This window comes from Staurois parvus, unplaced genomic scaffold (genome assembly GCF_062004578.1).
Source record: "Staurois parvus isolate SC_StPar_1 unplaced genomic scaffold, SC_StPar_1.0 ptg001249l, whole genome shotgun sequence".
Lineage (NCBI taxonomy): Eukaryota > Metazoa > Chordata > Amphibia > Anura > Ranidae > Staurois > Staurois parvus.
In genome coordinates this window covers 60,660-74,454 of record NW_028319045.1, presented here as the reverse complement: position 1 = coordinate 74,454, position 13,795 = coordinate 60,660, and the positions used below count along the sequence as shown (strand labels likewise).

The 13,795-nt window shown below is 42.7% G+C and overlaps 1 protein-coding gene across 2 annotated transcripts in view; it reads left to right on the top strand.

Moving 5' to 3' along the window:
• Positions 1-13,795, top strand: part of LOC149437897 (cytochrome P450 2H2-like) — a 42,300-nt gene that overhangs the window by 21,564 nt on the left and 6,941 nt on the right. For both annotated transcript variants that reach the window (XM_089660494.1, XM_089660495.1), the window contains exon 6: positions 7,700-7,841. In XM_089660494.1, coding sequence (XP_089516620.1) covers positions 7,700-7,841 — 142 coding nt within the window. The remainder of the gene's footprint in view (positions 1-7,699; positions 7,842-13,795) is intronic.

Below are 13,795 nucleotides of genomic sequence, written 5' to 3'. Positions count from 1 at the left end.
TACAAAATTGCCAAATTATATCATACTGTAACGTATAAGTAGCACCCTCCTAGTTAGGTGCTAGGATGTGTATAGTTAGGTTAAGCAAAGCTGTGTTTCTCTGCTTACCAGAGAGGCAGTCAGGTAATATCAGTGTGATATTCTGCCAAGTAGGTAAATTAACAGCATGAATATAAACACAGCCTTGGCCAATTGCAGGGGAAGTCAGTCCCATTGCATGCTGGAAGTAGTATCTATATTCTGAGATCACATGGGTGCAGTGTCTTTCCCAGGAGTGGATTGTACCAACTGTGAAGGAGAACAACAAAAGAGAAGCGCACCAACCTTGCGCATTACCTCAGTAACCAAACATTTATTGAATAAAACAATGGTACTCACAAACAGCGAATAAAAACAAGCATGTAAGTCCTCAAGGGGACTTTAGAGGCAAGATGCCAATGCGAATCCCATCATGGAGGAAGCCACTCAGTACAGCTGACGCGTTTCGAAGGACATGCCTTCTTCCTCAGAGCTGACTGGACTGAGAGTGTGTGTTCCCATTTATGCCTCCAGACTGAAATAGGGCCCTCCCCTAAGGGTTGGGCTGTCCTGGGCAGGGAGGAGGGACCTGGGTGTCAATCAATTGCAATACATGATCATCAAATTTTACATAGAACCATATAAAAATACAATATATATACATAAAGGGAAACAAATAGTGCTAAAAAATGCTAAAAAGTTCATTCATTAATAAATGCGGTTTGTGAATGCATTAATAAAAGTTATAAAATTCAAAAAATTCATTAATTGACTAATTGCAAATGTTTCATCATTATTATTATTGTCATTGCACTGACGGTCAAGTGCATGAAATATATGAAATATATGAAATATAGAAAAAGAGAGAGAGGACCTCCCGCAGTTGGATGAATCATTCCTGGCCAGTGATTTCACAATTGTTATCACAAAGAGGACAATGCAGCCAAAGTGTTTTGCTACACCTGGTAAGATCAATGGTGACAGTGTTGCTTTGAAAATATATATGATTGAACATAACTGTAGGAGGAGGAATTGCATTCATATGATCCAGCAAAGGGATGGCATCTAAGGATGGTGAGGGGGACGCAGTATGATCAAAACGAATCCGCATTACCTGTATTGTTGGTGTGTACTGATTGTTCAGCAGCAGAGGGAGAACTTGCCCACATGATGCGGCTATAGATGGAGTCGTTCGTGGAACGCACGCCGCTGTGGCGTGGCAGCAGAAGCGCATGCGCAGACCATCTCGCGCCTGCGCACTAGGACGGCATCAGCGCGATCACAATGGCACATAGCCAGTGCCCGATGCGCGCGCAGCAGACACCGCTGCTCAAACCCCACAGGGTCCCTAGTTCCTCCTCCCCTACTCGCTGCTGCCCGATCAGATGCACACCGAAGGAGTATGTGTGTATGTGTCTCCGGGTTGCCCACATGCAACAAATCGTTGGTGCAAATGCCAACTCCTCTAGCTGCAAATCCAACAACGACTCTCTACATAAAGAGTACTTTTAAAGTATACATGTGTATATATATGTGCGTACCTCCACAGCAATACCTAGGCACATGCACATGAATAAATTCGTTCATTGACCTAATTGAGAGAAAAAAACTATACATATACACATATATAGTGCAAAAGATATATATATATATATATATATATATATATATATATATATAAAATATAATAATAGCACAGTAAAAAATGGTAAGAGTAATAAAAATAAAAATAATAAGAGTAATCAAAATGGTAAACCAGTAAAATGGTAAACCAGTAAAATGCACACTAGTGCACACACCTATGGGAAACACCTACACCCATAACCACATATATAAATGTGTATACCTGTATATATACACATACACATATTATAAAAACATTGTGCAAATAATCTTTTCCACTAAAATTAAAATAATATTAATATTAATAGAAAGGCCACAAATACCCATTTATATTATATAACGGGATATACCGGCAAAGGGACATAGAGCCACACTCATAAATATGCACGCACATGTATATATACATACACATATACGTTCACCAGACATATCTCTCACCAGCTAAAGCTAGATGAGGGTATGTATTTCCAGGTCATCATTAAGGCCTCCAGGGGACAGGGTACCCAATGTGAAAATCCAAAAGCTTTCCCTCCTGGACAGTTCTTGATGTCTCCTCCCACTATCCAGGTCCCTAGTGATGGCCTCAATCCCGAACACTTTCATACCAAGATAGTTGCTCGAATGTTTTTCTTTGAAATGGCGGGGGACTGAATACTTATCTTTCCCTAGTTTGATACTGCTCTTGTGCTCACAGATTCTGATCCTAAGGCACCGTGAAGTCCGACCCACGTATAATAGGCCACATGGACAGAGAATGCCATAGATGACAAAGGAGGTGCCACAATTGATAAATTGTTTGATGGGATACCTTTTCCCATCAGTACCTGTGAAATCTCGTTTTCGATGGCATATGACCTCACAAGTACCACAGTTAGAAATACCACATCTATAGCTGCCCTTTTGATCGAACAGAATTGACCAAGGGCCTGGGTTAACTGTTGTGGTTTTACGCACTCTACTTGGTGCTATTTGACTCCTGAGGTCTCTCGGTTTTCTAAAGATGAGTGTGGGCTTATCAGGAAGTGCATTCCCGAGATTGGGGTCGTTTTTCAGGATTTTCCAATTTCTGGATAGAATTTGTTTAATATGCCAGGACTTACTACTAAATCTGGTACAAAAGCGTGCTTCCTTATTGTTAGAAGTGAGAGTGGGTTTTTTGGAGAAATGTTCGGTGTCTGTAAGGACACTGGAGTCATACATCACTAAATATTTGTTGCAGGCTGCCTCTATAAGATTCTCCTTATAACCTTTTTCTTTGAATTTTTGTTTAAGGATAAGGCTCTGTTCAATATAATCATGTTTGAGCGTACATGTGCGTTTCAGCCTGCAAAACTGTCCAAAGGGGACATTCCGGATCCATTGGGGGTGATGGTTACTTTTAGCGTGAAGATAGGAATTACCTGCTGTCGGTTTGAAATGCGTTTTTGAGCAAATCACACCATTGCTCTCGTGTCTAAGTTCTAGATCCAAGAATACCAGTGTGTCGTTATCAATCACATGAGTGAAGGAAATGTTGTATGGATTATTTTTGCAGTGATTTAAAAATCCTTCAAGTTCTAGATCAGTACCCTTCCAGATAATAATGATATCATCTATGTATCTTCCGTACAGCACTAGGTTTGCGCTAAAGGGATTATTGCTCCAGATGTATTTATTTTCCCAAAAGCCCATAAATATGTTCGCATAACTGGGAGCAAAACGAGCTCCCATAGCAGTGCCCTGGATCTGGGCTTTTGGGAAAATAAATACATCTGGAGCAATAATCCCTTTAGCGCAAACCTAGTGCTGTACGGAAGATACATAGATGATATCATTATTATCTGGAAGGGTACTGATCTAGAACTTGAAGGATTTTTAAATCACTGCAAAAATAATCCATACAACATTTCCTTCACTCATGTGATTGATAACGACACACTGGTATTCTTGGATCTAGAACTTAGACACGAGAGCAATGGTGTGATTTGCTCAAAAACGCATTTCAAACCGACAGCAGGTAATTCCTATCTTCACGCTAAAAGTAACCATCACCCCCAATGGATCCGGAATGTCCCCTTTGGACAGTTTTGCAGGCTGAAACGCACATGTACGCTCAAACATGATTATATTGAACAGAGCCTTATCCTTAAACAAAAATTCAAAGAAAAAGGTTATAAGGAGAATCTTATAGAGGCAGCCTGCAACAAATATTTAGTGATGTATGACTCCAGTGTCCTTACAGACACCGAACATTTCTCCAAAAAACCCACTCTCACTTTTAACAATAAGGAAGCACGCTTTTGTACCAGATTTAGTAGTAAGTCCTGGCATATTAAACAAATTCTATCCAGAAATTGGAAAATCCTGAAAAACGACCCCAATCTCGGGAATGCACTTCCTGATAAGCCCACACTCATCTTTAGAAAACCGAGAGACCTCAGGAGTCAAATAGCACCAAGTAGAGTGCGTAAAACCACAACAGTTAACCCAGGCCCTTGGTCAATTCTGTTCGATCAAAAGGGCAGCTATAGATGTGGTATTTCTAACTGTGGTACTTGTGAGGTCATATGCCATCGAAAACGAGATTTCACAGGTACTGATGGGAAAAGGTATCCCATCAAACAATTTATCAATTGTGGCACCTCCTTTGTCATCTATGGCATTCTCTGTCCATGTGGCCTATTATACGTGGGTCGGACTTCACGGTGCCTTAGGATCAGAATCTGTGAGCACAAGAGCAGTATCAAACTAGGGAAAGATAAGTATTCAGTCCCCCGCCATTTCAAAGAAAAACATTCGAGCAACTATCTTGGTATGAAAGTCTTCGGGATTGAGGCCATCACTAGGGACCTGGATAGTGGGAGGAGACATCAAGAACTGTCCAGGAGGGAAAGCTTTTGGATTTTCACATTGGGTACCCTGTCCCCTGGAGGCCTTAATGATGACCTGGAAATACATACCCTCATCTAGCTTTAGCTGGTGAGAGATATGTCTGGTGAACGTATATGTGTATGTATATATACATGTGCGTGCATATTTATGAGTGTGGCTCTATGTCCCTTTGCCGGTATATCCCGTTATATAATATAAATGGGTATTTGTGGCCTTTCTATTAATATTAATATTATTTTAATTTTAGTGGAAAAGATTATTTGCACAATGTTTTTATAATATGTGTATGTGTATATATACAGGTATACACATTTATATATGTGGTTATGGGTGTAGGTGTTTCCCATAGGTGTGTGCACTAGTGTGCATTTTACTGGTTTACCATTTTACTGGTTTACCATTTTGATTACTCTTATTATTTTTATTTTTATTACTCTTACCATTTTTTACTGTGCTATTATTATATTTTATATATATATATATATATATATATATATATATATATATATCTTTTGCACTATATATGTGTATATGTATAGTTTTTTTCTCTCAATTAGGTCAATGAACGAATTTATTCATGTGCATGTGCCTAGGTATTGCTGTGGAGGTACGCACATATATATACACATGTATACTTTAAAAGTACTCTTTATGTAGAGAGTCGTTGTTGGATTTGCAGCTAGAGGAGTTGGCATTTGCACCAACGATTTGTTGCATGTGGGCAACCCGGAGACACATACACACATACTCCTTCGGTGTGCATCTGATCGGGCAGCAGCGAGTAGGGGAGGAGGAACTAGGGACCCTGTGGGGTTTGAGCAGCGGTGTCTGCTGCGCGCGCATCGGGCACTGGCTATGTGCCATTGTGATCGCGCTGATGCCGTCCTAGTGCGCAGGCGCGAGATGGTCTGCGCATGCGCTTCTGCTGCCACGCCACAGCGGCGTGCGTTCCACGAACGACTCCATCTATAGCCGCATCATGTGGGCAAGTTCTCCCTCTGCTGCTGAACAATCAGTACACACCAACAATACAGGTAATGCGGATTCGTTTTGATCATACTGCGTCCCCCTCACCATCCTTAGATGCCATCCCTTTGCTGGATCATATGAATGCAATTCCTCCTCCTACAGTTATGTTCAATCATATATATTTTCAAAGCAACACTGTCACCATTGATCTTACCAGGTGTAGCAAAACACTTTGGCTGCATTGTCCTCTTTGTGATAACAATTGTGAAATCACTGGCCAGGAATGATTCATCCAACTGCGGGAGGTCCTCTCTCTCTTTTTCTATATTTCATATATTTCATATATTTCATGCACTTGACCGTCAGTGCAATGACAATAATAATAATGATGAAACATTTGCAATTAGTCAATTAATGAATTTTTTGAATTTTATAACTTTTATTAATGCATTCACAAACCGCATTTATTAATGAATGAACTTTTTAGCATTTTTTAGCACTATTTGTTTCCCTTTATGTATATATATTGTATTTTTATATGGTTCTATGTAAAATTTGATGATCATGTATTGCAATTGATTGACACCCAGGCCCCTCCTCCCTGCCCAGGACAGCCCAACCCTTAGAGGAGGGCCCTATTTCAGTCTGGAGGCATAAATGGGAACACACACTCTCAGTCCAGTCAGCTCTGAGGAAGAAGGCATGTCCTTCGAAACGCGTCAGCTGTACTGAGTGGCTTCCTCCATGATGGAATTCGCATTGGCATCTTGCCTCTAAAGTCCCCTTGAGGACTTACATGCTTGTTTTTATTCGCTGTTTGTGAGTACCATTGTTTTATTCAATAAATGTTTGGTTACTGAGGTAATGCGCGAGGTTGGTGCGCTTCTCTTTTGTTGTTCTCCTTCACAGTTTTGTTTGGGCTTCCCCAGCCTTGATGTGGAGCTGCACGACCTTGTCTATGCCGGTGGTCCCTTCCTTTTTGGAGTTTGATTCCATCTACTCACCACCGGCCTGGGTCCCGGAGCGCAGGAGATATTGCATTTGGTTCACTGTGGATTGTACCAAGTCAGGCTAGAGGCAGGCTGCCTAGCCTGGCACTTCCTGCCATACGGCCTCAGGTGGGTCTACCTGAGGGCCTGAAGTTAGAGAGAGTGACCCTGGTTCTTCAGTAAGCTGACTGAGGGGAGTTATCTGCCAAAACCCTGTCTGCTATCACTGGAGGGTTTCGCTTGGATGATTGGAAGGAGGCAACCATTCTATCCTTGGGCCTTGTGACTACTGACATTGAGGAATTTGGGGACACTGTGTGCTAGCTACCTCCCCTGGTGTTCGATAGTCAGCGTGGGTCTGGAACAAAGGAACACTGTCTAATGTTCTGAAGAGCTTGTCCATGTTTTGCTACTGCAAAGGACTTTGCTCAGCTAATTTACCTTTGGGCTATCTCAGTCTGTCGTACTGGCTTATACCTGAGGAGCTTTGCCCTGTAACTACTACTACTACAAAAAAGGACTTTCCTTACTCCTGAACTACTTGTTGCTACAAAATAAAGGGAAGTCTGCTAACTGCTTCAGCGAAGACTTCAAAATTGCTCAACTAAGAGATCAGCTAGATATCCTCAGTGTGATAAGTTCGAATTTTGGAGTATCCTACTACAATTCCCCATCCCTATACCCAGTTCTACAATAAAACTCCAAAAACAAACATCCCCTAGACTGGTCATTGAAGAGAGCGAGAAGAAATGTGTGTATTTGGCTGAAGGAATACACTGTGCCTAGCTGCGGGGCAAAGCAAGGGAAGCCCATGGAAAACATAAAAGTGGTTCTTTCATGGCTAGCGCTACATATACATAAAGTGGCACCGTTGCACATTTTAAAGAACTTTGAAACTGTAAAAGATATTCTTGGCAACATATTGATTGATTAATAGTATGTGGGCATTCTAGTAAAAAAGTGCATGATGATTCCAGTGCCTCTGCCAAATGTTAGCTGTCCAAACTCCTGGGAAACAGTGAATGGGGAAGGAGGATTAAGAGTTTTTTTTAACTCTGATACTCCACCAATACCCAGAAGAAAATGAAAAATAGTATGAGCCAGAGTAGGAAACTCATTTATTATTGGTGGGGACCGGATAGGAAAAAAAGGTATTTGTTGAAATTATGTAGATTGTGGTAGCTGTATATCCTATTTGGCTGCTAACATTCTTATAAAATATTTTTCAGGAAAAGAACAAACCCAAAACAGAATTTAAGAGAGATAACTTACTAGGAACAGTAAATGATCTGTTTTTTGCTGGGACTGAGACAACAAGTATGACCCTGAGATATGGCTTCCTGATACTACTCAAATACCCTGAAGTACAAGGTAATCTCTTTCTATAGTAAGGGCCCGTGTCAATGGGCTTTTGGTAATTTCAAATGGGTGTTGCATTCCTATACCAGTCTATGGGAGTGCCAAACACACTAGAAGCAGGTCAAATGCATCTACCAATGAATTCTAATGTCAAACTGATGCCATTGACCCAAGCCCAAGCCTGTTGACAAAGACCGTTATCATCCAGACATTGCTGTACTGCAACAGTCCAAACCACTCTCTGCAAACTAGTGATCTTGGAACACACCTTTTGGTGTTGTCGAAACACACTGCCTGCTGCAACTCACACACAAACAATCTGATGTGCAAAAATTCCCAGTAGTAGGAAGTTTTTCACAGCCAACAATAAAATTACAACTTCTTTTGGAGCGGAGGCTCACAAAGACCTGGAATTCCTACCAGTTCTTTACATGACTGCAGGAATGCGCGCTGGTGCAAAATGGAGGACCCACACACTCCCAGCGTAGATTGGCGCCAAATGGGAGCTAGCCACCCTCTGTGATTTCTGATTGATCTTTGGCTCTCCAGTGCATCTGTTACCTATTTGGCTTGCCCCTGGACCTGTCTTCTGCCTGCCTCTTGATCTGACTTTGGCTTATTTTAAAGGATAAGCTAACCTTTGGAACATGTCACATGTTCCACCTGTCTTTAGGGTGGAACATGTAACATGCTCCCATAGCTTCTCCCATAGTTCATTGAAGCTTCCTGTCAGAATATCTGCTTGACTATACATCCCGTATGGCTAGCAGATATTCTGAGAGGTCTGCAGGGAACCTGCATGGCATCAGCGATCTGCTGTGCAATACTTTACAGGCTCCTTTGGACAAAATTAATAAATGCACATTTTTTTACCTGCAAAAAAATGTGCATTTAACATTTTTGTCCAAAAGGTGAACGTATCCTGCTCTCCTGTGTATTGCCCTGGCCATCCTCCTGACTATGCTTGCTCATGTCTACACCAGTACCTCGACTTTCCTCTGGCTCCTCTCCTGACTTCTGCTCTGCCTGAGACCTGCTACTTACCATGGACATCACCTATCTGCAGTCACTACCTTAGTGCCTCAGCTAAATACGAGATGCATTCAAATCAAACTGGGACTTCTGAGTTTATGTAATAAAAGAACAAATTTCAAGGAGTTAAAAATCCATTTATATTTTGGCATACTCCCCTGCTACATTTATACACTTACCCAGCATTTAACTAATGACTGGAAAACTTTGGCACAGAAAGATTTGTCAGTACGCCTGAACCATCTTAGGACAGCTTGGTTCACTTCGTCATCAGTGCTTAAATGCTCCCTTGTGCGATTTCATGACAGGTTATGCAGTGTTTATCCAGGATCAGGCTTCCACTCACTAAATGTTCATAGCAATGACTGCTGTGGGCTAGGAACCACCACGGCCAGGATCATTACTAATGGATGCACGGCCATCTTTGAAATGTTTACACCATTCAAATGTCTTACTGCAGCTGAGCGTCTCATCACCGTACTAAGCTTGAAGACTTCTGTAGTTATCCACGGGTTTTACGCCTTCATTCACAAGGAGCTTCATCACCACGTGCTGTTCCATTCACTTATTAACACTGTTGTCTGCCATCTTGATTAACAGTCTCTGGACTGGCTCATGACATGTGATCAGTAATAAGACATGCTTGTCACCAGTGGCGTATTCACCACCCATTTTTAGTGTTGCCTTGAGCAGCACATGAAATACATACACCACTGCTTGCCACTTACTACTGCATGTAGTTCCGCCATGCTAGCATCCCTTTTTATTCCTGTAAAATGAAAAGTCCTGGTTTGACTTGAGCACCCCACGTATATATGGACATCTCATCTGACAAAACTGCAGTCAGGACATCTCTGCAGGCAGTCCATGCTTCTTTGAGCCTGACTCCTCCTGTTCCACTTACAGGGGAGTCTGGAGCTTAGCCGCAAGGAAAGCCCACTTACCATTGGCCTCCAACACCAGGTACGTGATAGTTTGCCAGTGAAAAAATGATATCCATTGCAGCAAGTGGCTGCTTTGAGGCTGGAGGGTGATAAGGGGGTTCTACTAAGGAGGTTGCCTGATGTCTCCATTCCAGATGAAATTATTTCAGATCCACAGGCTTGTGCAGTTGCTAGTCATATATCTTCTTTGCATCCTTCATCTGTGTTTAGATTTATTGACATAGAGTCGGGTCATCCTGGTCAGCACTTTGATATTAAAGTTCAATTCCAGGTATTCATTTTATAGCATAGTTACATTGTTCCAGCCAGGACCTAATAAAGTATGCATATGCCATACCTGTGTGATCCCTGAGGAAGCTGAAAACCACTGCTATAGTCTCCATTAAAACATAGGTAACCATTTTTTATCCGGTTCTGTGCCAAATGCTGTCCTGCTGCATAGTGAACACAAGTGGTTGCTTGCTTGGCTTGCTCAGGGGCCATTCACAGAATGTTTTTTATTTTTCTCAGTGAATGCAATACATCTTTAATCCTGAATGCTTAAAATATAGCTAAAGCAAAAGGTTTTTTTTTTATAGTTTTGGATAGAGTAAAGATGGATTAGAATATCTGTTTTTATTGCTACCTCTGCCCCATTAGAGAGATTCACCCTCTTTATTTGCCCTGTTTATCATTATCATCAAAAGTGAAAGTAAAAGAAAATCCCAAATTTCGGGTTGTCCCCAGAAAATTAGAGGGGAAATCGTCCAGTGGAGACACTGGTTCTGGTAACCTGGGGGCCATAATGGCTTCCCTTATTTGCAGGGATGTCCTCTCATTTCCTATTTGGCTATGGTACAGGAAGTGAAGGAAAATCTCTGCAATAAGACACAGATGGCAAAAAAATCTGACAGGACTTATAACCCTCCTTTTCTATACCCAAAATAAAAATTTTTTTTTCCTATAGTTCTGCTTTAACACAATAGTCTTGAAGTAAGACATTTAAAGGATAAGTTCTCCTTTTGAACTGGGTGATGGAGGGGCCAGAACATGGCACTGTGATGCCATGTGTGAGAGGAGCTCTGGGTGCCTACTGTCAGGGATTGCGGCTCCGATCGCGGCACCTTCCCCCGCGCACGCGCACTGGCGGCGGATAGAGAGCCGCGGGCGCCTCAGGCGTCCAATGACAGCCGGGGGCGCATCCTAGCCGGCCAATGACAGTGCAGGGCGCACTATTTAAAGATGCCCTGCACTGTCACTGATTGCCGCAAGGTCTTCTGAGTTCCTGTATCCTGTACCTGAGTTTTTGATCCTGATTGACCCTGACTACTCTACTCTCTCCTGCATTTTGACCCGGATTGTCCTTACTACTCTACTCTCTCCTGCATTTTGACCCGGATTGTCCTGACTACTCTACTCTCTCCCATCCTGACCCCCGGCTTGTTAAAACCTATCTACGGACTGACTTCTCCTGCTGACCCTGCGAGTGACCTGACGATTCTCCGCCTGCCGATTCTGTACCACGCCTCCTCCACGGGTCCCCTGCTCGCAATCTATCCTGCTGGGCCCTGCCGTCCTCCTCACATCTGGCTCTTCCGGTACCATACATCCCCAGTGGTTCCCCCTGCCGCTGGCAGGCCTGCTCAGAGGTCGTGACCTGGTCCTGGTCTGATTCAAGTCCATCCCCACCATCAGGGGCCCTGGTGAAAGCACAGACCGGGACTTAGACTCCACGCTTTGGGTAGGTCTGTCAAGTGGACAGCCAGCAGCACCACCTGGCGGATCATAACACCTACCATGAGAGGAGCGGACCACTGCCCAGATCCTAGCCTGCATGCAGCTGATAGTTCCTGCCCCGTGAAGCCCGCCCTGGATCTCTGCGTGGTACCAGGACGTGTGCTTGGGACACAGAGGTGACAGCTGTAGAGCCAGGACTGAGGAAGGCACCGGCCTGGAGGCCAGATGGAGCCAGAGTTGGTTGTGTAATGGACCGCGGGAAGGTGGCTGCAGCATCGGCAGGAGGGGACTCTCTATCCTTAAGACACTGGGACTGGTAAGCAGGAGAGTGCTCTAGGTGGAGATGGCCTGGGAGACTGTGCACATATGCCTGGGTGAGTCTGAAGAGCGGGACCCAGCGGACAAGGAGGGGTTCAAGAACAGGAGGCAAGTCTCCCCCCTACTCCCAGGGAAATAATAATTCCATAGAAGTAGTGTTTCTTCAAGAGACACATATAACCCATGATACAAATGTCAAATTATATTCGAAGTATTATCCTGTGTGGTGCTATGCTGACTCACCAATTAAAGGGGCCAAAGGAGTATCAATTGGGCATTAAAAAAATATTAGCTTTTCCCTGGAGGGTAGATTGGAAGATCCTGAGGGTCGTTTTCTATTCCTGAGGGAAAAATTACAAAGACTGGAATACACATTATCTAATATCTACTGCCTGAATAAACACCCAGTGACATTCTTAAAGGGTGTGTTAAGGAAACTCTGAATTAGGAAAGGAAGTCTAGTCATGGCTGGAGATTTCAATGTGTCTGGATCCGCAGTTGGATACGTCATCAGGCACACAGAAAGAGGGGGGTAGCAAATTGAAATCATTGAAGAGGTTATTATATCAATACCAACTGACAGATGCTTGGAGAGTGAAACATCCAAAAGAAAGAGATTATACCTTCTTCTCTCATGTGCATGGTTCATATTCAAGATTGGACTATATAATGATCAAACATAGACAGTTGGAGTCGTTGGGCAATTCCAACGTAGAGATCATGCCCTTTTCTGATCACTCTCCTGTCACGATGAGACTATGAGTAGGAACAGACCAGGATAAAATAACTATGTGGAGACTTAATGAGATGCTTATACAGGACCCTGAAATAGAGAAAAGGTTAAGAACGAGGGAAAAAAATAAAGATGGTGACAGAAGAGCTTTATAAGTTGGAACAGTTACATAAAAAGAAGATAGGAATAGACGTATATCAGAAGATCATTTTTAAGAGAGATGAGTTAAAAGATCTCATGGAACAAAAGTCGAGGAGGATACTTAATGGGGTCTCAAAAGAAAGATACTAGTGGGGGAATAGAATATATTAATACTTAATGAGGAGATTAAAGGAAAAGAGATCCAAAAATTTTACAGAAAAGGTTGAGAAGGGAGAAATAGTATATGCCACTACTGATATCGCTAACAGGTTCCAAAAGTATTATAGTGAACTGTATGACGTGAGCCTCAGAAATCAAAAGGAAACTGAGGAGGAAAAGAAAAGAATTAGGCAGAAATATTTAAGTGAGGTGGAGCTGCCAAGATTAGCAGAAGAAACATTAGAGGCCCCTAAGAGAACTATTATCCCAGAGGAAATTAATTTAGCTTTAAAGAACACGGCCGGAGGGAAAAGCCCGGGTCCGGATGGATATACTGTGGGATATTTTAAAAAATTTAGAGATCTCCTTTCCTTAAAATGTGTAGCTATGTAAATGCACTAGGGGAGGGGTTGGAAATGAGGGAGTCATTGTAAGCTTATATAGCGATCATTCTTAAAGAAGGGAAGGACAGTTCACACTATGGCAGTCTCGTTGCCAGCTAAGCTAAGCTGGCAACGAGACTGAAGGAGCTGATGCCGGAGCGGGTACATCTGGATCAGGTGGGCTTCATTCCTGGAAGAGAAGAAAGGGACAATGGTTTGAGGTTTTTGATCCTCTTACAAAGAGTTAAGAGAGAATGTGAGCTATACTCCTATTGATTGATGCCGAAAAGGCCTTTGATAGGGTTAATTGGGGATTTATGTTTGACATGCTAGAGGCACTAGGAATAGGGCCTAAATTGCTAAAATGGATAAAAAGGTTGTATAATGGCCCATCAGCGGCGGTTAAGGTCAATGGATCCCTCTACCAGTTTTTTAGAATGCACAACAGTACTAGACAAGGATGCCCCCTCTCTCTTTTGTTATTTGTACTGTCCTTGGAACCCATCCTGGCGAGGGTAAGGAAGTGTGTAGATATAGCAG